At 39.9% G+C, this 23,683-nt stretch overlaps 1 protein-coding gene across 6 annotated transcripts in view; it reads left to right on the top strand.

The window, feature by feature from the left end:
• The first annotated feature begins 297 nt into the window (after nucleotides 1–297).
• Nucleotides 298–23,683, top strand: part of LOC105732478 (kelch-like protein 2) — a 118,699-nt gene continuing 95,313 nt past the window's right edge. For 4 of the 6 annotated variants that reach the window (XR_001111000.3, XM_064383753.1, XM_064383754.1 and 1 more), the window contains exons 1-2: nucleotides 557–643; nucleotides 12,536–12,661. Coding sequence is in view for 5 of the 6 variants with exons in the window: in XM_064383753.1 (XP_064239823.1) it covers nucleotides 618–643; nucleotides 12,536–12,661 (152 nt within the window). In the remaining variant the exon portion in view is untranslated. Of the gene's footprint in view, nucleotides 644–8,042; nucleotides 8,148–12,535; nucleotides 12,662–23,683 lie in introns of those variants that run through there. The other 2 variants (XM_012474564.3, XM_012474565.3) reach the window with 2 other exon arrangements.

The following is a 23,683-nucleotide window of genomic DNA, read 5'->3' as shown; positions in this document are numbered from 1 at the left end:
ATACCGAGCGTTATTACGCCGTGCGTTCGGCCGCCCTTTTTCTGGACGGAGAACCCCCTCCGCTCCCATTTTCCAGCGCCCCCGTCCCGGTGATCCACAGACCCGCTGTGGGCGGCCGCCGCCCGCGTCCCGGCCTGCGGGCCCGCGTCTGGGCACGCCCGCCCCGCTCCCGGCTGGCGCCCGCCCGCCTCCAAAAGCAGCAGCGGCAGCAGCGGCAGCAGCAGCAGCAGCAGCAGCAGGAGGAAGAGGAGGCGCCGAAGGAGGGGTCCTCGGCCGCCGCGGGAGGCCGCATAGCCATCCCGTCACGGCGTCAGCGCCGGCCGGGGCCGAACCCGGAAGTGGCCGAGTCCGCGCGCCCGCCCGTCCCGCCGCCGCCGCCGCCGCCCCGCACTCGGGCGAGCGCGGGAGCCGCGCAGTAGACGGAGCGCGCCCGGCCGAGCGGGCCATGGCCGCGGGGGCCGCCGCCGCAGGTGGTGGCGCCCGGTGAGGCGAGCGCGGCGCCCCCTCCGGGGCGGATGGAACGTGGCTTGGCGGGCGGGCAGTGCCGGCGTCCGCGGCTGGAATGGTGCTGGCGGCGGCGGTCGGTGCCTGCGTTCTGAAGCCCGAGAGGAGCCACAATGGAGACGCCGCCGCTGCCTCCCGCGTGAGTGAGCTGGCGGGCGGGCGGGCTGTGCCGCTGCGGATAAGCGCGCCGCTGCGGCGCGTGTCGCCGGTCGCGGGCGCAGCTTGGGGTACGGCCGCCCGGAGCCGCCGGGGCCGGCGGGAGGTGAGAGATGCGGGGCGTGACGAGGCGCGGTGCCCGCAGTCCTGAGCGGACGCGGACGGAAACTCACCTTCGCCAGGCGGTGACTTAAAACGCTGCCCAGGATTTCTAGGGAAGGGTCTTCCCCATGCCAGGCGGATAGAAGATTTGGGGTGGGGCTGCGCATGGGGGACCCTGCTGGTCCTGTGTGTACCTCCCTGAAATGCATGGGCAGCTGGTGCCCAGCTTGCCCACCCCTTTCTAGGGGATCAAGCTAGGATGCACGGAGTCCGTTGAAAAAAGGAAACTGGAAAGTACCAGTCGTCCACTGTCTAAATGAATTGATCTTAGGTTGCTTGATTCCCCGAATTTCTAACAAAATTAATATCTGAGGAGCTTTTACAGCACTCTAAAATGAGCGGCGGCTGTTCAGGGCATGTGACCTCTTTTACCTGGCACGCAGAACGTTTTATCCAGAAATCAGAGCATCTTGTTTCCTTAGTACCTCGGGCAAATTAGTAGCGTATCGACCTGCCAGGCACAGGTGTCTTTTTTCTTTGGTACCCAAGTACATTCAAGATCACTGGCAACAGAATTATTTTCTAGAAATAATAGCTGAAACATGTAGAAGACGTTATTGCATTATTCAGAACAAGTTTTTTTTTTTTCTTTTTTTAATTTTAGTTTTTAGTTTTAAAAACATCTTGGTAAAAGTGGACTGTAAATACCCAGGAGTTTTGAAAATTTCAATTGTGGTTCCCTCTTCTCTTGGGAAGGAATAAGAGTCCTTTGAATCTGACTTTTTAAACTAGATACAAAAACCTAATCCTGAAGAATGGTGTACCTTTTCATGAGAGCTTATTTATGGAGGCTTGTCGTTCTCCGGTTAGATTTGGCAAGCTTCAACTCCATGGCACTTGTACCGCACCAGCCTCTTGTGGTTATTTGGCAGAATTCCAGCCAAAATAATAATGTTTGGCTTGGGTTGAATAATTTTTTGATGTTCAGCCCTTTTGGGAGAGCTAATGGGATTCTGGAACGACAGTTTCTAAAGGTGTGTTTCAGAATGTTTAGCTTGAGTGGAACAGGTCTTGGAAATGTAGGGGTAGATGATAAGACTCGTGGATTGGCCCTCTTGGGCTGACAGAAGCAAGGGCTTAGCCGCCTCTCGATAGCTGTGACTTTGAGGGCTCTGAGATTTAGTCATGTTCTTCAGCAGGCTGGAGGAAGGCACTTGAACCCCTAGGAAATATGATGGTGGATGGTTAACATCAGCAGAATGAACACATGGGGGTCTGCCCAGGCTCAGAAGCACTTGAGGCAGGATATGCTAGCTGTATTTAGACAACACATGGTATATAATATGTAACATGTAGGTATGTTATCTGTAGTAAACCTGCCTTCTATATATCAGTTCTTGCAGTTCCTTTTTACTTTTGGAACAGAAAGAACTAAAGGAAAGAACAAGGGAATCTTAGAACGCAGGTGAAAGGAAGGATGTGGAAAAGCAGGCAGGCTCTGGTGGAAGGGGATAGAGACACAGATTATTTAAATTGAAATAATAAGAAATGAAATTGATGTATGCATGCAAACACTGATAAACTGACTCTAGAGTAGATCAGCTAATCGTAATTTTGATGACCAGCACCATTTTTTTGGTATTGAGATTCCATCAATAGTGCTGGAACAATGAGAGGCTGAGATATAATGGAAAACCTGGAATGCCAGCATGGATGAAAGAATTGTTAAAACTCCTTTCAATCATGGGTGGCTAAAGTTGGTGAGACTTTTCCATTGGTTCTATTTAATTATAAATACAAATGGGTTTTTATTTTCATTTGATTCTATCCAGGATTAACCCTAATTCTAAAACTCATTGTTTGCCTTTCTGTGGATCAGAATTCGTTTTTTTCCTTGCCACCCCTTGGCCTGTTTGCCTCCACTCCCGTTAACATCCCTCCACCATGGATCACATGTGCTAGATTTGAGACATGCAGGCAGTATCTTTAGGAAGGAACTTTACTGGGCCTCACTGCCAGAGCTGGGCGAGGACAGAGGCCAGTGGAAACTATTAGGAAGACTCAGCTTTTCATAAAGTTAGATTTTTAGCCTGAGCTTTAAGGCAAAGAAAGATGTTTGACCTGGACTTAAAGTACCTTAGATGGTGTGGTTGGAAGCAGGGCCCCAGATTATCTTTGGGTTAAGTGTCTGTTTATTAATTCATTCAATCTGCAAATGTTTGAATGCCTGTCTCTGCCTGACACTGTGCATGGTGCTTTTGCTTATGCTTCTCTTTTAACATCAAGATTTACATTGCTCTCAGATCCCACCTCGTACTCCATTGGCCTGTTGGCACATTGTCTTGGAGGGATATCAGGCATCTGTACCCACCTTCCTGCTTCCTTCAGGATGGACTTCTTGGAATTAGCTTTTGATCTCTTGTGCTTTTTCTGTTCCTTGCCTCCAACTTCTCATCTTTTTTAATTCTCATATAATTAAAAAGTGTCATTGGACTATATATTTCTGCATATTGTTTTTTGCAACCTTGAGTCTATGTGGCATTTAGATTCTGTTGCATTTTGGGGTTTGGGTGATATTGAGACTGTGTTACATTTGCTTCTGCTCAAACCTTAAAGATGTGTAACTGAAAAATTAGATGTAGATTAGTAAAGGAATTTCAGATGGTAAACTGAGATGTGCGAAAGGAAATGTAAATTGACCAGCCCTGACCTCAGGAATGTATTTTACAGTCTGACTTTTATAGTTATTTGTGTAAAGATTTTTACAGTAAGTTGAAGGAAGACTGAGGTATAGGCCTGAGTGCATTCCTTCGATCTTCTCTTACTGATCAGTTTTCTTAGCACTTGTTTTCTTTACTGACTCCATTTTCACAAGTTGGCTTACTCTCTATAAGCCTTGATTTTTTTGCTTTTCTTTAACAAAACAAAGCAAACGTCCCTCAGATATAACCATACCCTTTTTTCGGTTGATGATTCCACATCACTTAGAGATTTGTCATCAGAGGTGTTCATGCATAGGCAGACAAACAACTTGTTGACCGTGTTCTAAGGCATTTAGGCAGCAGAAGATTGGTTGGATTAGAGCAGAGGTTCTCACATTTTTGAATTTCACTGACCTGTAAAATTAAAAAAAAAATTGAAGTCTAGCAGAGAATTGCTGAGTTTTTTGTTTTGCCAAGTAAAATAATTATCTATGAAACAACAATGATCAACTATCACCATCTTTTTATGACAGAAAAAAACATTTTAACATCCTTCTTCAAACATAAGGAAGGATGTAATCTGACTAAACTTTTTAAATTAAAAAAATTTAGCTTTATGAAAACTTATTACATTTTCCTCATTTTGTCATAGAGCAGTAAAAAGTTCAATGAAGCCTGACATTTGCAGTCCACTGAACCAGATGATCTTTATTGTTCTTTCTAAGATTCAATTGCTATGAATTTGGAACCTTGCTATGGGTTACCCCAGTATTCATTTGTTTGTCTGTTGTAGTGCATTGGTGTGTATTCTTATTTTTGTTTAATTAAATGTACATTGGACATCTCTCATATCACAGGCGAATCTCCCCAGTGATAAAGATGTTTAAAATATTTAGGAGTAATAATGGCACACAAGTTAATGGTGAAGAAGACGTGGATCAATGTGTGTTGAAGGAAGTGTTGCATATAGGGACAACTTTTGAGGTGCATCTGGGAACTTGAGAATTGAATTCTGGAAATGGGTAGCATTTATGTAGTAGTTTAAAAAATTTCTGATACTGGGAAATCACTCTACCTACTCCCCGCAAAATGCCCCAAACTTTTGTTTCTGATGCACATGGTAGGTATTCAATAAATATTAGTAAATGTGCTTTTCTGAAGATGACTGTAAATTTACTCATCTATGGCTGTTACGGATTTACACTAGGAGTACTTATGAAAACCTCTGAACTTCTTTCTTAAGATCAGGCAGGTTTTTTCAAGATGATCCAGAGAAGGAAATACACTTTCAATTGCATTTCTGTAGTGCTCTACCAAATCCAAATGTATTTACTGTTTATAATGAGGCAGTCTGAGATTTTAATTTATATTTATTGAGTGCCTACTATGGCCAAATTTTGGGGATTTCTCAGAAAACAAAGTTCCTTTTCCTATGATTGAAACTAATAGCAAGCAAATATGTAATATTGTTAGTAGTAAGTTCAATAAATAAAAACGAAGCAGAATAAAAGGGTAGAGAATAATAAGAATAATAGTTCAACTAGGATCAGTGTGTCTTTGACAAGGTGATATTTTAGCACAATCCAGAGGGGGAATGGCATTCCAGGTAGAATAGCAAGCACAAAGGCATTCTTGAATTCTTCTCCTGATGAGATAATTGCTGCAGTGAGTGGGTCAGTATAGTTTTTGTGTGTTATGCACTGTACTTTCTTACATTTCAGATATTGGCATTCGCTAAAATATTCCTTTGATCAGTTCCATTCTCTGATTTTACCTTGAAAAACAATCCCTGCATTTTATGACAGCACCTTTTCTTGTTTTCCTTCTCTGGTTTTTAGGTTGCTAAATGTTATTTGCATACTTTATAACTTTATCTCAATCTTGTCAACAATATTATAGTGGTAGGTGTCTTATTTGTCAGCTGAAAAAGTAGAGTTTAAGTTACTTTCTCAAGCTCATCAAGTATTAGAAAAACTGGGATTCTAATCTCGCTGTTGAATCACTTTTTTCTGTCTTGCATAGCTTCTCTTCTGTCACTGTTTGCGGGCAGTATTTCCTTGCAGAAGTAGGCCTCGGCCAGTTCTTTTCAATCAACTGTTAATCTCTAAGTTATAGCTCCATTTATATCTTAAGTCTGGGCTTTAGGTCTGTGCTTTGGTGTGGAATTTTGAACTTCTCACGTCTCTACTCTTAGCTAATACCTCTAAACTCAACATATCCAAAACTGATGTTTGTTCACAAACTGACTTCTTTTTATAACATTTCCACTTATTCAATGGGATAACCATTCTTCTGGTCCCTGATGACCAAAACGTTGGAATAGTCTTTGATTTCTCTCTCTTTTTTCATCTCCCACATCTTATCAGTCCCTAGGAACTGCAGTCCTGGTTTCAAGTGTCCATTCTGGCTGCTACTTTTCTGATGAATGGATTTCATTACTTGATACCTGAATTTTTTCACTGGTCTCCTGTTGAGCTCTGTGTATTCTCTCCTCACTCTTCAGTCCACATGCTGTTTTAACTGTCCCAACATCTTAGTCATGTGAAGTGACTTATCAAAACCAGAGACTCAGGCAGGCACAGCCTTCCATCATTTTATCTTATCTTATATGTCCAATATCATCATGTGCTTCCTCCAAGGTCCCATTGGAGCTTTGTCTCCTTCACAGAGTCTTTCCTCTTTACTCCAACTCATTCCAGCTCATCGTTAACATTTCTATAGTGTTGGTCACTGCACCTGTGTACTGACTTGTTCCATTCCTTGGTGGTTTCCCATGTATCTTCCCATTTAGATGGTAACTGGAGGAAGATCTCAGTTCAGCCTTTGTAATGTTTCTTACCCTTCTTAGTACAAGGTATGCAGTGGGCATCTAGGGAGCACTTAAAACAAATAATTTATTAGCTTTGGTCATTTTGAGTATTGCTATTAACTGAATTGAATATTATAATTAAAAATGAAGGCCCATAAGAGCCACAAAAATATATCTGCATATTCAGTTTAGCTCCTAAACTCAATTTTCTTCTAAATTTTGTTTATATTCATATAGTGCCTAGTGCCTATACAGCTACCTGAGATAAGATATTATTTTTGGCTTTCATATTACATTTCACATCAGACATATTTGTGAAATAAATTTTATGAGTAGTCTGAAGCCCAGAGAGGCTAAGTGACTAATCCAAGGTTGCTTGGTTAGTACTTGGCACAGACAGAACTACAATTTAGGGCTTCCTTCTGATTCTGGTCCTCACCTAGTACCTCTTCATTCAAGTGCTAGAAAATATATCCCAGTCAACTGAATTGCCGAGTCATATTGCTGCCCCCTTACCAATCAAGTGATGGCAATACTAGGAAGAGGGGCAAAAGAAACGTCAGAAATATAAGTGATAAAAGAAATGGAAATGTTTGAAATGTATCATCAACCTCCTTTTCCCTATTTTAGCACCTCACAAATATCCCACTCTGACAATGCTTTGTTAGTTGTTTACCAAGTTTTCCTTAGGAGATTGATCTTGCATAAGACATGCTTTTACCCTAGTCCTTTTCCTGGTAATAGTTGCTGTCAGGGACAAAAAGTGCCTGATTGTGTTCTGTTTGTCATGTAGGTGGGAGGGAAAGAGGGAGAGAAAGCTGAGTTGAACTGAAGCAGAGCTTTTTACAGCTCTATTGTTCTACTATCAGAGAGCAATTATACTCCAACTTCCATCAACCTCTCCACCTCAGACATCCCAACCTCCTCCTCCTGCCAGTGCTTCCCCACATGCTTAACATAAAGCCGCACAACCGAGTTCTGCAGGGAGAAAAAGGGTGCTGTTTAATACCTCCCTCTGCCTTTCAGTGAGTTCGGGCTCTGGTTTTTAACTGTTAATATATTTTAGTAAAGTTTGACAATTCAGACTTTTCTAGATGTTTCCTTTTCAGCTCTAGAAAATTGGAAAAATAATTTTTAACAATACATCTGTATTTAAAGTATTCAGTGTCATTATTATGATATTGTCTGAAAGGTATTCTATGACTTGATGCAGGATCGGAAGTTTCTTTTTCTTGGATAAACAAGTAATAGAAAAAAATAGAAGTTTTTATCTCACAAGATGCTGCATATTCAGTTCTAAGGGTCTACATACTGAAGAACTAATCCAAGTTCTTACCTGTCAATAGGGCAGATGTTAACATTTTTAAGAAGCTGTATTTATTTGGTAATATGAACATACATTTGTAGATTAGTTAATCTACTGGTTCCATACCTAATAAAACTTTAAATTCCAGACACTTGAAGAAAATTTGCAGTGTGTCTCTTTGCCTTAGCTAACTGAAAAAATTGAAATCACAACCCTCCCATAGACCCAAATGTGTTTCCAGTTGAGAATGTCCTCTACCTTCACAGCCTCTAAGTAATATAGTGGTTATTTGTTTGAAGGATGTGAGAATATTTTGTTGAAAAACTATAGAATGACATAACAAATTTTAGTTAAAATATTAGTTATGGTTGACTCTCTACTTCTGATATCCTGGATTTGTGTATGAGGGCAATGCTAATAAGATGCCTACTTCTGAATGCAAATGTAGCTGGGAATACAGAAGAGAAATAGAAGAAATAATATAAAGTAGTGGAGAAACCTCAAAACAGTACAGCATGGATGTTGACTTTGAAAACAACAGCTGCTGACGCGAACTTGGCAGATAATTGTGAGTAATGGTGGGTGACTCATTGCAAGCAGGGGAGTCTTGCAGCTTTTGAGGTGAACAGTGAGAGGGGAAAACAGTGATGGTGGCCACCCAAGGGCCAAGTATTTATGTCCTAAATGTGAAAATGTCTTTGGTCCCCTGCTAAACTTTGCAGCTGCATCATTCATGTGAATTATTGCTTTTTTTTCCTACCAGAAAACTCTAGAAATATAAACAATCCGTATTTTCTAAAGTATTTAATCTGTGATGATTCTGGGGTGGGAGATAAGTTGGTGGTGGGGCATGTTATATGACTTGTGTTATTATTATTGTTTTTAAAAATCATGCGTTGCTGCCTTTACCCTTTTCTTTTTTACCCCTGGAGATGCCATCATATACATATACCTAATTCTAAAAAGGGCTTGTCTGACTCTTCATATGAGAAGGGGTGATTATTTGTGGCTTGCAAAAACTGCTTGGGTGATTCTGATCTTTCTCTTTCACTCTACTGAAAACCATTATTCCAAAGCCAATAATAAATATCTAATGAAATTATACCTCATTTCTGTGGTGTTCTCAGAATTGTTAGAGTAGGTTTAAACCTTTGCCTGGTTTGGAAATCTTGACTATTTGAGGGAGATGCCATGTTAGAGTCTTTATTTTCTTCCTCTCTGGGAATTCAGCTGTCATCAATAGTGTATTCTTAGGCAGAGTTAGAAAGTCACCTCATCTGAGAAGCCAACCTTTTTCAAAGCTGGGAATTTGCAGAAGTTAGTCACTGAAGGAAGGCTTTAGGATATCTATTACAAAACATAGCAGTACACTGAGATTCAAACCCTGCGAAACCAACTATTTTTAGAGTATGTGTTGATAACAGTAGGCTATTGGATAATTGCAAGACTACTTGAGGACTGTAACAGTTGAGGAAAGACTTAAAGGTGAAAGGAACTTGAAAAAAATACCTTTGTCACATATTTTAAAGAAGACAGTTTTCAGAATTGGAAGTTTTTTCTGGAAAAGGCTGCACTTTGCTTCAGAAGGGAAGCAGGGCAAAGGTGTAATTCTGGATTTAATGTGGTACAACCTGAAGGGCAAAACCTTTACCTGTCACTTAACCTCTCACTTAACTGGTTGTTCCTAGTATATGTACGTTTCTCTCATCTATAGTTTTAGACATTATGCATCGTTTTCTGTTCTGCTTCTGAATGAGAAGCCACCTAACACAAAGCCACATAGAGGGAGTGGAAAATTATGGAAAGGGCATTAGTTTTGAAAATAGACGTGTGCAGAAGGGGTGATGTATTTGTAAGAGGCTCTCAATACAGAGAACACTTAAGAAAATTCAGCATTTTTTCTTATTCCTTTAAGCCTTTGAATAAAGTCTTCTTTGTAGAGTTCCTGTAGTACATCAGAAAAAGCAGGAGCTGAAAATAGGTTTAAGAGAGCACCAATATGGGCATTGATTGTTGTATGGCAGCTGTCTTAAAGTGAATTCTCCAATGCAGGGATTTTTAATTCCTAAGTTCTTAAGCAAATATAAACACTCCTGATTCTTAAACAATGACATTCTTTTTTGGGGCAGAGTTCCTTTTGCTTCTACTTTCAGCATTGAAAAATTCTTTTATGATAGTTTTGCTAATCCTCAGCATACCATTCTTCCTTTGTGTCACCTTCTAAATTATTAAACTGGAAGCAGATATAGAAGAAGTGTTACCTTGCTATAGTATATGGACATTCAGTGTTACATGGTCAGGAAGTTTGCATGGGTTGCATATATCTATGCAGTTTCCCCTTTCCCTGGTTTCCTATGTAAGTAGAATGAGAGTATCTGTCTTAAACTATAAAGTGTTTCCTCAGTCCTCTCCCTCTAGATGTGAATGTTCTTCCTTCTTTTTGGCTTCTAGGCTTACCGATGCTTTTCCTTTCTTCGACTAGGTGTAACTAATTCTTCACACATACACCTTCAAGAGGCCTTAGGGAGTGGAGTGGCACCTCCTTATTTTCCCACTCCAGCTGTCGGCTTTCCCTCTGGAGGCAGAGTCTTGTGCTCCTTCATTTGTTAGGCCCCTTGAAAAGTCTCAAGTGGTGAGGAAGTAAAACTGATGTTCACTTGTAGTAGGCAAGCCCTCAGAGAGTCAGGTGCTTCAACTAGTGCTGATGCTGGGGCTTAGGGTTTGGTTAATTTTAGAGGTTATCTTAATGTTGAGTACCTGTTTTGTGACATCATGTACCATTCATGTAACCAATGATTCCCACATTTCTGCTTCCAGCTAAACTTTTCTCTTCAACTCTAGACTCCAGTATTTATCTGATGATTTGATGCCTTCACTTGGATGTTTGATATTTCAAAACTAGTATGTATAAAAACAGCTCTTGATCTTCCTATCTCAAACAGTTTCCACCTGCAGCCTTCCCCTGCCCAATGAACAGAAACTCAGTCCTTCCTCTTGTTCGGGCCAAAAGACTTGGAATCATTCTGACTTTCCTTGACATGTCATATGGTTGTGTCAACATATCTTGTTGGCTGTGTCTTCAGAATGTCCAGAACCCAGCCAGTTTTCATCACCTCCGCTGCTGCTACCCTCCCTAAGCCACAGTCATCTCTTACTGGGTTACTGTAATATCCTTTTAAATAGCTGCCCCCTCTTAACTTTTGACCTGTGTAGACTGTTCTCAACCAGCAGCCAAAGTGGTCTTTGGAAAACCTATGTTGGATTGTGTCACTCCTTTGCAGTGTCTCCCTATTTCACTCAAAGTAAAAGGCCTTTGGATGTCCTAAAAGGCCCTACATGATCTGCACTCCCTTCCCCTGCTCGGTCCCAGCCTTTTGCTCAAGCTGCATGGGTCACAGTTTCTGGAACATACCAGGCCCATATTGGCCTTTGCTGTAGGTATTACTTCCAACTGGATGTTCCCACACCCTCTAGTCTTTTGTTCAAATCTCAGTTCTCAACTAGGCCTTCCCTGAGCACCCTATTTACTGCAGATTACACCCCTCCACCATCCCCACATTTCTCACTCTCTTACCTTGCCCTGCTTTTTCTATTTCCATAACACCAGTTTCTAACATGCTGGTTGCTTCCCTGACTTGTGTTGTTTTCCCCTTTCCCCCACCAGACTCCAAGCTCTGTGAGGAGAGGGGTCTTTGTTTTATTCACTGATGTATTGCAGGTGCCTTAAGAATAGTGCTTGGTACATGGTTGGCACTAAAAAAAAAATTGCTGAATGAATTAATGAACGATAATGTTTAAAAATGAATCATCCTTTTAGAAACGGATCAGGAAAGGAAGAGAAGTGCAGCAATTAATAATGATGTTTGCTTGTTCTTTGATATATATACAAGTATGATATTTTTAGATTTCATTTTTTAAGCCTGATTAAAAAATTGGTGCCCTGATTTTTTGTAATAGCTTCATTGAGGTATAATTTACATACCATAAATCCACCTATTATAATTGTGCAATCCAATGATTTTTATTAAATTTATAAAGTTTTATAACCATTACTTCAAAAATTTCTCTTGTGTCTATTAATTTGCAGTTAATTCTCTGCCCCCCTCGTTGTGGGACCCTGATTTTTTTGGTTGATTTTTTGGTCCTAAGTCTTGAAAGAATAATTCATGTATCAATGCTAGTATAGCCTTGTGTGCTTAAAAATGTAACTAAATATTCATTGTTCAATGTAGGAAATGGTACTGAAACATTAGTGAAAAGAACAAGATGGAGAATCAGACTGGCTGTACTCTTACCCAGCCCTACTATTTACCAAGTTACTCAGACTATTCTCTTCATCTGTTAAATGGGGATAATAATAGTAATTTGCTCAGAGAGTTGTTGTGAGGATTAGCCAAATAATGAAAGTAAACTACTCAGCACAGTGGCTGCCATATGGTAAATACTCAATAACTTTTAACTAACATGACTAATCTCTTGTGAGTGTAGGTCCAAAATCTATGGAGTAAATATATCCTGGCAGGTGGAGAGCAAAATTTAAGTCAGATTCTCAGTTTCTGAAGTTTGTGTAAAATGTGATCCTGTTCTGTCTTGGTTTGTTAATAACGTGACTATAAAAGGTTGTAAAAGCAAGTTAATTTCCAATGGAGATGATCGTTTCTCAACAGTTTTATTTGGAGATATCTGCTAAACCACTTTTACTGAATATTCTGTGTTCATCTTTGACAGAACTTTGACACCGGGGTGGTAATTATGAACTTTTTAATCGAAACCATAGCATCCATCAGAAAGTGTTCTGCATTGTCTTAACCTTACATTGGGATATTCTGTCCTAAGACTTCCTCTACATAAGTAAGGGAAGGAGACATTCATTGTATCTCTTGTAGCTTGATAAGCTGAACTAAATGATCTTTAATAAGATCTTTTTCTGTTTTTGTTCTTTTATTTTATGTACAGATGCACAAAGCAGGGTCATCAGAAGCCTCTCGATTCAAAAGATGATAATACCGAAAAACACTGCCCAGTGACAGTGAATCCTTGGCATATGAAGAAAGCTTTTAAAGTCATGAACGAATTAAGAAGGTATCATGATACTAATGTACATGCAACCATTGGTTTCTTTATTTTTCAGTCATTTGTAGTGAATATATAATCCACTTTCCATTGTTGCTTTGCCTGGTATAGGGAACATTAAAAGTTTTTTCTGCAAGTTTTTTAAAGGAAGAGAGCAAATAATTTATCAGAAGTATGGATGGTGTGGGGCTCCTCTATCACTGTGGTAGCCACTTAGCCACATACAGCTAGTCTGATGAGATAGTTTGGAGGTAAAAAATACACAGGTGATTTCTAAATACAAAAAAGAGAAATGTAAAATATTTTGTTAATATTTTTAAATATATTGATTCCATGTAGAAATGGTAATATACTAGATATTTTATATTAAAAAGAATATAGTAGGCCAGGCACAGTGGCTCATGCCTATAATCCCAGCACTTTGAGAGACTGAGGCAGGAGGATCACTTGAGCTCAGGAGTTTGAGAGCAGCCTGGGCAACACAGTGAGACCCTGTCCCTATTTTCTTTTTTTAAAGTTAAAAAAAAGAGAATGTATTATTGAAATTAGTTTCTTTTGTTTCTTTTTACTTTTTTAATGTGATTACTACAAAATTGTGACTTATATTTCTATCGGATAGTGCTGGTCTAGGGCTTCTAATTTACCATTGCAAAGAATGTGCAAAGAAACTTTTAGACAGAGAAAAATGTAACCATTTTTTGGTGGGAATGGTTGTAGTTTTGGGGGGTAGTGACCTGCCTATTGCTGAGGTAATCCTCAAGTGTACCTAGAATCACTGCAACTTTTAAGTAGTATTAAAAGTTGATTGAAAAATGAGTAGCTTTTTCTTTTTAAATTAAAAGCCTAACGTATGTATTAATCATCTTGGTTTTATTTTCTTAGCACTTTATTAAAGATCCGCTTTTCTCCACCATTCCCTTTGTGAAAGTGCTCTACGTGTATCTATCTGAAATGCTGAAAGCCTGGCTAAGAAGGGATTAAACCTTCCCTTAATCTTTCTGTGCTTCCTAACAGCTCTCCCTTTTAGGCCCATCATTTGTTTGTTTCTTCTTTAATTAAATTAGTGATTCAATAAATATTTATCTGCTAGGTACTGTAGGTACAATGGTGAGGAAGAACAAATATGGTTGCCACCTTCGTGGGCCTTATGACTCACTGCAGGATGCAGGCATTCATCAAAGAGTCACAAAAATAATATATTCTAATGACAGTAAGTGCTGCAGAGGAGGGCTGCTCGTGCCAGGAAGGTGGGTAACAGTGGTCAGGAAAGGCTTTCTTGAGAAGACGGGAATAATTATGCTGATATCTAGAAGGAAAAGAAGATGAGGGGATAAAATCAGGATCAGAGTAGGGAGAGAGAGAACAGTGTTCCAGGAATGGGGAAAGCTGTGCCACATCTTAGGGTAGGAAGGAGCTGGCCTCACTGGAGGAACTGACACTGTTGCTGCAGTGCATGTGGCTGTGGAATCACACAGGAGAGGCAGCTGAGTTGGCGGGAGGGGCCATTGGACTGAGGTCCAGAAATTTTGGTCTTGATCAAAAGTTGCCTTGAGAGGAAGCTATTGGAGAGTTTTAAGCAGGAATGTGACCTGATCAGATGTATATTTTGAACACATTGGCTGCTGGGTGGAGAATGGATTGGAGAGCGATAAGAGACAGTTAAACTGAATATTGGATCATTTGATTTGCTTTCTGGTACCGCTTTGACAACATTTTCAAAATGTGGGTTTTCATTTATTCTTTGGGAGAATATATAGCTGGGATAATCCAGCAAGTCTGAGGGTGCTGTTACAGGTTTTTAATCCTGTTTTGACAGTAGTTATTAGAATGTAAAATGCATTGGTTACTAAGTGGAACTGCAAGAAAAGTAAGAAAAATAGTCTGGTTATTTTAAGACTGGGATCTTTAATGGCTCTATTTTCTCTTTGAGAAGGCTAAAAAGACTGACTTTTAATAGGACTGTTCAGATGTTCTTTTTCCCCACTCCTGTGGGTGGGGCAGGGGTAGCCTTGGCTTTCTGCTTGTGTTAATGTGAGTGGGTCTCTGTTGACCTGGGCATGACTCACTAAACTGCAGGGAAAGTAATACTTAGGTGCTCCTTCCCTTGAGGTGAACGACCTGAGTTTTGGGACAGACTCTCTGGTCTCAGGCCAAATGTTTTACTTCTTTGAGCCTTACCATAAAATGAGAGGAATGGACAGGATGGTGTCTAAGGTTCAGTGCTGCTCTGACATTCTCTCAGCCTATGAGACTTTTTTTCCTGCTTACCTGCAAGCCCTGTGGTGTCCTCGCCTGGTCCCAGGATTATTTAGCTCCAGTCTTCATTCAGCTGTTTGCCCCTTTTTGGATGTGAACTCTATTAACTGTGAAATAGTACCTTCTTGTTCTTTGTGTGGCACCCTTTCAGAAGCTAGTATGTCACTGGGCTGGTAGTTGAGGTTGATTTTCAGAACAAAGAATGACCTTTGAGTGGCCAGAGTGTTGGCTGCTGGGTGTTGGCTGCTGGGTCTATAATCTGTTTTTCTTTAAACCTGATTGTTTTAAGGAAAGCGCCAACCAACGGTATTTTTAAAAGTGGACTGTCTTTGAGGTTCATCAGACCTTTTTAAAAATATCATTCTCTTCCACTGTTAAATCTTAGAGCCATTTTGGGTAATTCTTAAAAACAAAAATCTCTGAAGAGGCCTATTCCTTATACAGCTGAAAATCATTAATTATTTCCTGTCATTTCGTCAACTTCCTGTTGCCAGAAAGGGTAGCTGAGAGTGGTTTCCTGACTTCTGGGAAAGGAGAACTTCCTTGTTCTCACCACTTTGCCCTTGGGCTCTAGCCTCAAAGTGGTAGAACAACGGCTGTGCACTGGAGAACGTTAATGTGAACCTTTGACTGATGGAAGCAAAATTTTAGGAGTAAAAGTCACTTTCAATTGTGGTTGATGTAAGATGTGGTTGTGGGAATGGGGGTAGGAAGACAGTTCTGTAAAGTTGAAGTTACAGAATTAAAATTGTTTGATAGAAAAATAAATAAATAAATAAATACTTTGTCACTGTAATGTTTATAGTATCCTAATAAACTTAATTTCTTCTGTGAATGGCTTACATATTGTTAATGACTGAGAACATTCTTATTCAATGTTAGCTTAATAAAGATCATGATAAGTAACAAAGTTAAAAAAAAAAAAAGAAAAAGTGCATGACATTTTATTGTTTTCTTAAACTAATTGTTTTTAGATAGGAGGCCCAGAGACCTAGCTTTATATCCCAGCCTGGTAAAAGCTTGAATATCTTAAAACTATCTGGTTTAAAAACCCTGCAGTCACATGTAAACAATGTATTCAACGAGTATTTGTGAGCACCTAATCAGCTAATATGCCTGAAAGGCTACGTGGGAGAAAAATCAGTATCAGACTTGGCCCATGCCCTTTGAGTGTCTAGAATGACATACAGAGAAGAAGATGAGGCAGTGAAAAAGTGTGCAAATCGTGGGTGCCCAAAAAGATTCTCATGGGAAAATTGACACAGCTCACAGAGGTGGGCTTCAGTTAGGCCCTGATGGGAATGCAGCAGGATTCACTGAGGGGATGGAGTGGGAAGGTCTTTCCTGCGATGATTAATTACACAAGCCATGGAGGGAATAAACATCATCTGCTGGATAAAGTGAATCAAGGGTTCATCCTGGGGAGTCTTTGCAGAAAAGGTTAGGAAGCAAGAGAAGGGCAGAATTGTGGCAGGCTTAAACAGTATGATGAATTTGGACTTAATCCTCTGGGCAGTGGGATTCACAGAAGCCTTTTGAGAAACAGAGTATTATGCTAAGATTAATGATGTTAGAGTTGTAAAAAGATGGCTTTTAGGTCAGCAATGCATCACTGGTGGGAAATTCAGCTCTTAACTCTAAATTTCCCAAGCGTGGATGGGTGAAATTTTTCAAAACACCAACATTTTTGAAATCAACTCAATAGATCTTCACAGAGTGCTTATAATGTACAACACACCGTATTAGATCTATGGACGGGACAGAGAAGCAGACTGTACCCCAGATAAGTTTTTTTTTTTTTTTTGAGACAGTCTCATTCTGCCACCCAGGCTGGAATGCAGTGGTGCATTATCAGCTCACTGCAACCTCCACCTCCTGGGTTCAAGTGATTTTTCTGCCTCAGCCTCCCAAGTAGCTGGGATTACAGGTGAGAGCCACCACACCCAGCTAATTTTCTGTATTGTTAGTAGAGACAGGGTTTTGCCATGTTGGCCAGGCTGGCCCAGGTAAGTTTTATTGACAAAATTAGATTGCTAGCTTTTGGAGATGACCAAAGAGTATCGAAAGGTAGCATTTTGTCTTTAAAATAAATTAAAAAAAAAAAAGAAAACTACTGTTTCTTAGGATATAGGATAAGACTGTACTTGAGCTTTAACTATTTCAATGAGTATTAGTGGTGGAGGCACAACGTATTAGCTTTATTTACAAGAAACAAGTCTGATTCTTAATATTTAGGAGTTGAAAGTGTTCAGTGAGGATGAATCATACGAAGCAATTCAAATGTTCACCTTTATATCCTGCATAATCCATAAATATTGAGTTGTTCATTCATAACAGCAGTTCTTAACATTCCACAAGCTGTCCAAGCAAAATAACCTGACATGCCCTCTTAAAGGAGTGATTATTGTGTTTTCCCTCCAGCATTTTAGACATCATGGACCTATATCACTACTAGGATTAGATTATCTGTTGTGTATCCATGAAAAATTTGATTTGTGGCTGTTGAGTTGTGGCTGAATTGTTACATGTGACTGCAGGGTTTTAAAACCAGGTAATTTTAAGATATTCAAGCTTTTACCAGGCTGTGGCTATTGTATGAATTCATACTTTGTTACTTAGATGGCAAGTGAATTAAACTGAACTTTTCTTCATAGCTTGCTTTATGTATGTATGTATATATGTATGTATTTTTATTTTGAGACTGAGTGTCACTCTGTCACCCAGGGTGGAGTGCAGTGTCTTGATATTGGCTCATTGTAACCTCTGCCTCCCAGGTTCAAGTGGTTCTCATGCCTCAGCTTCCCAAGTAGCTGGGATTACAGGCACATGCCACCATGCCTGGATATTTTTTTTTGTATTTTTAGTAGAGACGGGGTTTCACCATATTGGCCAAGTTGATCTCAAACTCCTGACTTGAAGTGATCCACCCGTCTTGGCCACTCAAAGTGCTGGGACTACAGGCGTGAGCCACTGTGCCCAGCCTCTTCATAGTTTTATAGAACCATTTTAAAAAAGGATTTTAAGAAATTACATGGGGTGTGAATGTTTTTTATTGCTCTAACGTTATGTATTTTTCTGAAAACATCATCAGGTTCTTTTGTTTTTGTGTTGCACTAAGTAGAATATAAGACATTCCTTGAAGGACAGAGTAGTTGGGAAGAACCCTCACATCCAAAGCAGACTTGCTTATTTGAGAAAGTTTGATACATTTTGAAACCTACAGCCTCAATTTAACTGGTAATATTCTACAGTACTTTGGAAGCATTCTTGATTGATTTCTTTTTAAGTGGTGTTTATTGAACATGGATAGAATCATTAAACATTGCACACAATGTGAAGAATGGATAGTAGTGAATGAATTTACTAAACCGATCTCCTTTTCTTCTTCCCTTTCTCTGTGGTGCCGAATACCCACCGCATGTGAGATACTGTGCTGCTGCAGAGATGCTTTCAGCATCACCTCTTAGCTTAAAAAAATCAGAGTTTACTTTGGCTATTTTCTTTTAGATTATTATAGTTAAGACTATCTACTCATGATTTATTTCACCAAGTTAAAAAAAAACTTAATAAGGAAGTTTGTACATATTTTATATTTTCTTTTCTTTTCTTTTTTTTTTTTTTGAGACGGAGTCTCGCTCTATCACCCAGGCTGGAGTGCAGTGGCACGACCTCAGGTCGCCGCCACCTCCACCTCCCAGGTTCAAGTGATTCTCCTGCCTCAGCCTCTTGAGTAGCTGGAATTACAGGCACCTGCCACTATGCCCAGCTAATTTTTTTTTTTTTTTTGTATTTTTAATAGAGACAGGGTTTCACCATGTTGGCCAGGCTGATTTTGAACTCTTGACCTCAAGTGATCCCCCTGCCTCGGCCTCCCAAAGTGTTAGGATTACAGGCGTGAGCTACCGCGCCTAGCCCATATTTTATATTTTCTACTAATATGATCAAGCTTTTCTCCCACACGTTCAGAAACTCACCTCTGCATACTGTTTTCCCTCTGAAATCCTTTTACATTCTCATCTCTCTACTCTGCCTTCTCCCCACTCTTCTTTCCCTGTCCCAAATATCTTCTTTCACCTTACTTCTAATTATTTTTATCTTTTCCTTCTCTCAAATGTGACCCACTCGCTGTTCTTGCAAGTCCTCAAGTCTGAAGGCTTCCCTTCCCTGCCGACGTTCACTGATGTGCTTTCCCCAGTGTCATTTGTGGCTCTGTTTTACCGTTTTTTACTCTTATTTTGCTCTCTTGATCCTATCTGAAAACAGATAGATTTCTCTATTCTGGGACCCTTGACTAGTTTAAAGCGTTACCTAAATCATTGACTAAAGTAGGTTTTCCTATGATTTTCCAAGCTGACTGTCAGCCTCTTCCTGCTTTGTGTTTGAACATCTCAGCAGGTATAAATCTGTTGAGGGGTTGTGCTTCTTTTCAGGACTCTTACAGTGGTGGTGCATCTTAAACTCACTGTCTAGATTTTCCCTCTGCTTAACTGCTGCAAAATTCAAAGATGCTACCTACCACCATGGGTTTAAGAAGAAAAAGACAGCAGTGACCCTTGCTATGTGTTCTCTGTTTTTTTTTTGTTTTTTTTTTTTTAAATAGAGGTGGGGTCTCACTGTGTTGTCCATGCTGGTCTCAAACTCCTGGCCCCAGACTCTCTGCCTGCCTTGGCCTCCCAAAGTGCTGGGATTACAGACATGAGCCACCACACCTGGCTGACCCTTCTTAGGAGTTCTGTTGCTCTTTGAGGTTAGTGACATTTTAGCTAGTATGCCTTGTCTATTAAATAACTATGTCAATTAAATGTCAGTTATGGGAGGTTTGGTTAAATATGACTAGTTTAAATCTGTAGTCAGGAAACCTTTTACCTCAAACAACTTGCCTCCCTGTCCCACCTCCCTAAGCACCGAGTAGTAACTCTTGGGGTGATACAGCCGTGTCCTGAGCAGCAGTGCCACATCTGGCTCACCTTCCGCTTCCTGACCAGTTTTCATTTCCTTGGCTTCTCACCTCCTCTCTCCTTTCTTTTTATGTCTTGCTCTTACATCTTTGTTCCAGTGCCTGATGCTGGTCATCTGGTACTCACTTTGGATACCTTCCTAGGCTCTGGTTTATATTTGCCCTGGGGACTCAGGCTCACAACTCATCTCACTAGCCCAGCTGCTCAGGTGTTATTCTAGTTCTGCGCCATGTGCCAGGAAGTGCTTCTAGGTTTTCCTAGGCACCTGAAGAAGAAAGGTAGATAGATGCCAAGTGTCTCCTCACTGTCCCCACTTTTACTAGAAAGTAATTCTTGTTTCATATGACTACTAATTATTTTTGATGTCTCAAAGCCTGATGGCACATTTTACTTTAAAAAAATTTTAAATTTCTGTGAGTACATAGTAGATATATATTTATGGGGTACCTGAGATATTTTGATACAGGTATACAATGTATAATAATCTTGTGAGAGTAAATGGGGTATCCATCACTTCAAGCATTTATCCTTGGTGTTATTAACAATCCATTTATACTCTTTTAGTTATTTTTAAATGTATCATTAAATTATTATTGACTACAGTCCCTGTTGTGAGGCATATTTTACTTTTAAGAAGATAGGCACTGTGCATTTTAAAAGCAGTGACAGGTTTTTAATTCATTCATTTTATATCGGAAAACCCAAGGATGTCTTAATATGTTCAGGAATGTTTCATGTTTTTTCAAAGCAGTTTTTTTTCTGTCCTGAGAAGGACCAATTTTCATGATATAATTTTTTTTTAGGAAATGGAGTGCCTTTCTTTATTCTGTGCTATTTGAATTTTACATTAAGCCTATCTAACTCCTGTTCTTTTCCCTTTAGGTTTGAGCTTAGAAGCCACTTCATTCTGAAGCTTTCCCATAAGGTTGGGCCTAGCCTTTCCTGTGCATTTCCAAATACCCCATACTTGCCCCATCTTAATAATTGTGGGTTCATTTTATAATCACTTATTTCCTTGGCTCTCTCACATGGCTGTAGACTTCATACTGTCATGGCTTTTATCTTGTTTATTGTGGTAAGCTCACATAGTGCTTGATGAATGAATGAATAAATGCAAATTTTGCTAAATAACAACTTTATTTATTCCATTATTTTGAAGGCTTTCTTTTCCTACAGTTTATTCCCTCACTAGATTTCAAGTAATAAGAACATAAACTCAGAAATTCACTATGGAAGACTTTGCATATGGGCTGCTAAAACAAGTTTTTCTTATTTTTAGTGCCAGACTTTTCATTCATAGCTCTCTCACTCAAAAGTCATTCAACTTCTTGTAAGCATGCAAATTTGGAAAGAGGTAAGGGCCAGACTCAATGTACACGTACTGATACACACTCATTGTATACTCAGTGACACAAACTAGTAGGAGTTGGTCGGATCTCTCATCTCTGAATGCTGTTTTAAAATAATGTTATTACTGAAGACAGATAAAAAATTGAATGCTAAAACTAGGCATGTCCTTAATTTGTAAAGTGGCTCTGAGACCTAACCCAGGATGTGGCTGCATAATATTTTAGCAGTGTTTTAACCTTATTAGTTATCTAACATCAATTAATAAGCCAGTAAGGCCAAGTTAATTATGTAAGTGACAGCCAGCAGGTATTATGTTAGAAATTTGGATTAATGAATAATTGTAATTGAAGCCAAATGTAATTAATGGTGTGATTTTTTAAGGTGTTCAAGTGTAATTCCACTTCGGTTCCATATAAAGCACTAGGAGGGATTACTGACAAAAGGAAAACAGGCATAAAGATGCACTTGACTCGTGTTTGAGTTGTGTTCAAATCCCCAGGTCACAAAGGAGACACCTGCATTGCTTCATTCTAGAGAGACCATGCATGCTCTGCTGACCCTGCTCACCTCCCTCCAGAGTTTCTTTGCTCCTGTCTTTCTCTCTCGCCACTCTCTTGGCCCACAGTTGCACATTCTGCTTTACTGCTTCAGGTCTCCATGTAATAGTACATACTGTTATCTTTGGGATTCTTTTGCTCCTTCTTGATCCAACTAACTCTTACTTGTTTTTAGAACTCAGCTTAAGGTCAATAGCTGCAGGAAGCCCTTTCTGACCCCCAGTCTGATTTGAATGCGTTCCCCGCCCGCCCCACTTTCCATAACATCTTTATTATGGTGCTTTCCACTTTATTCTATAATTTTTCTGTTGCCAGTCTTTTTCTGCTGGTCTTCTTAACAGCAGAGATGGTCTTGCAGTACTTTGTTGAATGAATGAACAAACGTTTTAAAAAAGTATTGTGTAGATGTAGTGCTAAAAACCCACTAAAATTGGGCCTTTTATTAGCTATATATAGAACTTAAAATTATTTTTTAGTATACAGGATGTCAAAAAATAAATTGTTGTTATTTATAATTTATTACTTCTCTTTCCTGTTTTATTCAAACTTTAACAGATCTTAAAACCGTATAGCTTTAGGTTTTGTGTAGTGGAGGCTCTGGAGTCAGCCTGTGGATTTGAAACCTGGCATTGCCATTAGTTGGAGAACTTTAACCTTGGTTTCCCCAGCTATAAATTTGGGGATAAAAATAATACCTTGTAACATTGTGGTGGGCACTAAATGAAATAATACATGCAGGTAAAATTCTTGCATAGTACCTTCCTGAAAACACTACTGACACCACTGACTTTTCCCACCCTAGTTATGTGTGAACCCATAGAATGCATAGAATTGCAGAACGGTTTTATATTCTCAGAGCAGATGGTAGACTTTGTCAGGGCTCCACAATAATCTGGAGGAATTATAAATTAGTGACACAGTGCCACCTTTTATGACTCGATATGAGACCTGCCTTATGTCTCATACAGCATCATGTGCCATTAAACTGGTAACGCACGAGCCATGCTATAATCTAAATGGCATAGCAAACTCATTGGCAATGAGGCCCTGGGATGCAGTCATCACTAATGCTGAGGTACTCTTTTTTTTTTTCCTTCCATTTCTCCTAAACTGGAAGGAGAATATTTACCAGTAGTCTCCAGAAAGTTTGGGCATGAACTTTATGGGAATAAGTTTGTAAGCAGTATGGACAGGTAGAAAACTTCATGGACTTGGTCAAGCTCATGGAAAATGTTGTTTATAAGCTACTAGAAAATTACGGAAGCAGGCAGGCCACCCTTGTAGGAAATATAGAACAGTGGAGGAGGGTGCCAAGTGTGACCTGCATGCGCCATGCACATAGACATAAATTCAGTGCTTGGTTATGTGAGGTGTAGAAGGGACGTTTGCTTTCACCACACCCATTTCAATCATTCATGATATGACTACTGGCAAGGCAGGTTTTAGGCTTTGGAGCCTTCTTGCTTGTTGTGGAATAAGCATCAGCACTGTTTTCTGTTAAAAATATTCTGTGACATTCTTACTTACCTGGAGAGTATGATCTGGCACCACATATTAAATGTCAAAAATGCTTATCACATGTTTTTGGGTGAATTACAATGGATGTTTTAAAATTAGAAATATAATAATTATGGTTGCTAAATAATGGTTTGTTTTGAGGTAACAAAATGCTTTTTTTGGAAACAGAGTCTTACTTTGTCACCCAGGCTGGAGTGCGGTGGTGCAATATTGGCTGACTGCAACCCCCGCCTCCCAGGTTCAAGTGATTCTTCTGCCTCAGCCTCCTGAGTAGCTGGGATTACAGGTGTGGGCTACCATGCCTGGCTAATTTTTATATTTTTAATAGAGCCTGGCTTTTGCCATATTGGCCAGGTTGGTGTCGAACTTCTGGCTTCAAATGATCTACCTAC

The sequence above is a fragment of the Aotus nancymaae genome, unplaced genomic scaffold (genome assembly GCF_030222135.1).
Source record: "Aotus nancymaae isolate 86718 unplaced genomic scaffold, 86718_ANA_hifiasm-v0.15.2.pri h1tg000033l, whole genome shotgun sequence".
Classification (NCBI taxonomy): Eukaryota; Metazoa; Chordata; class Mammalia; order Primates; family Aotidae; genus Aotus; species Aotus nancymaae.
The sequence above is the reverse complement of the archived record's forward strand: the minus strand, read 5'-3'. Positions and strand labels throughout refer to the sequence as shown.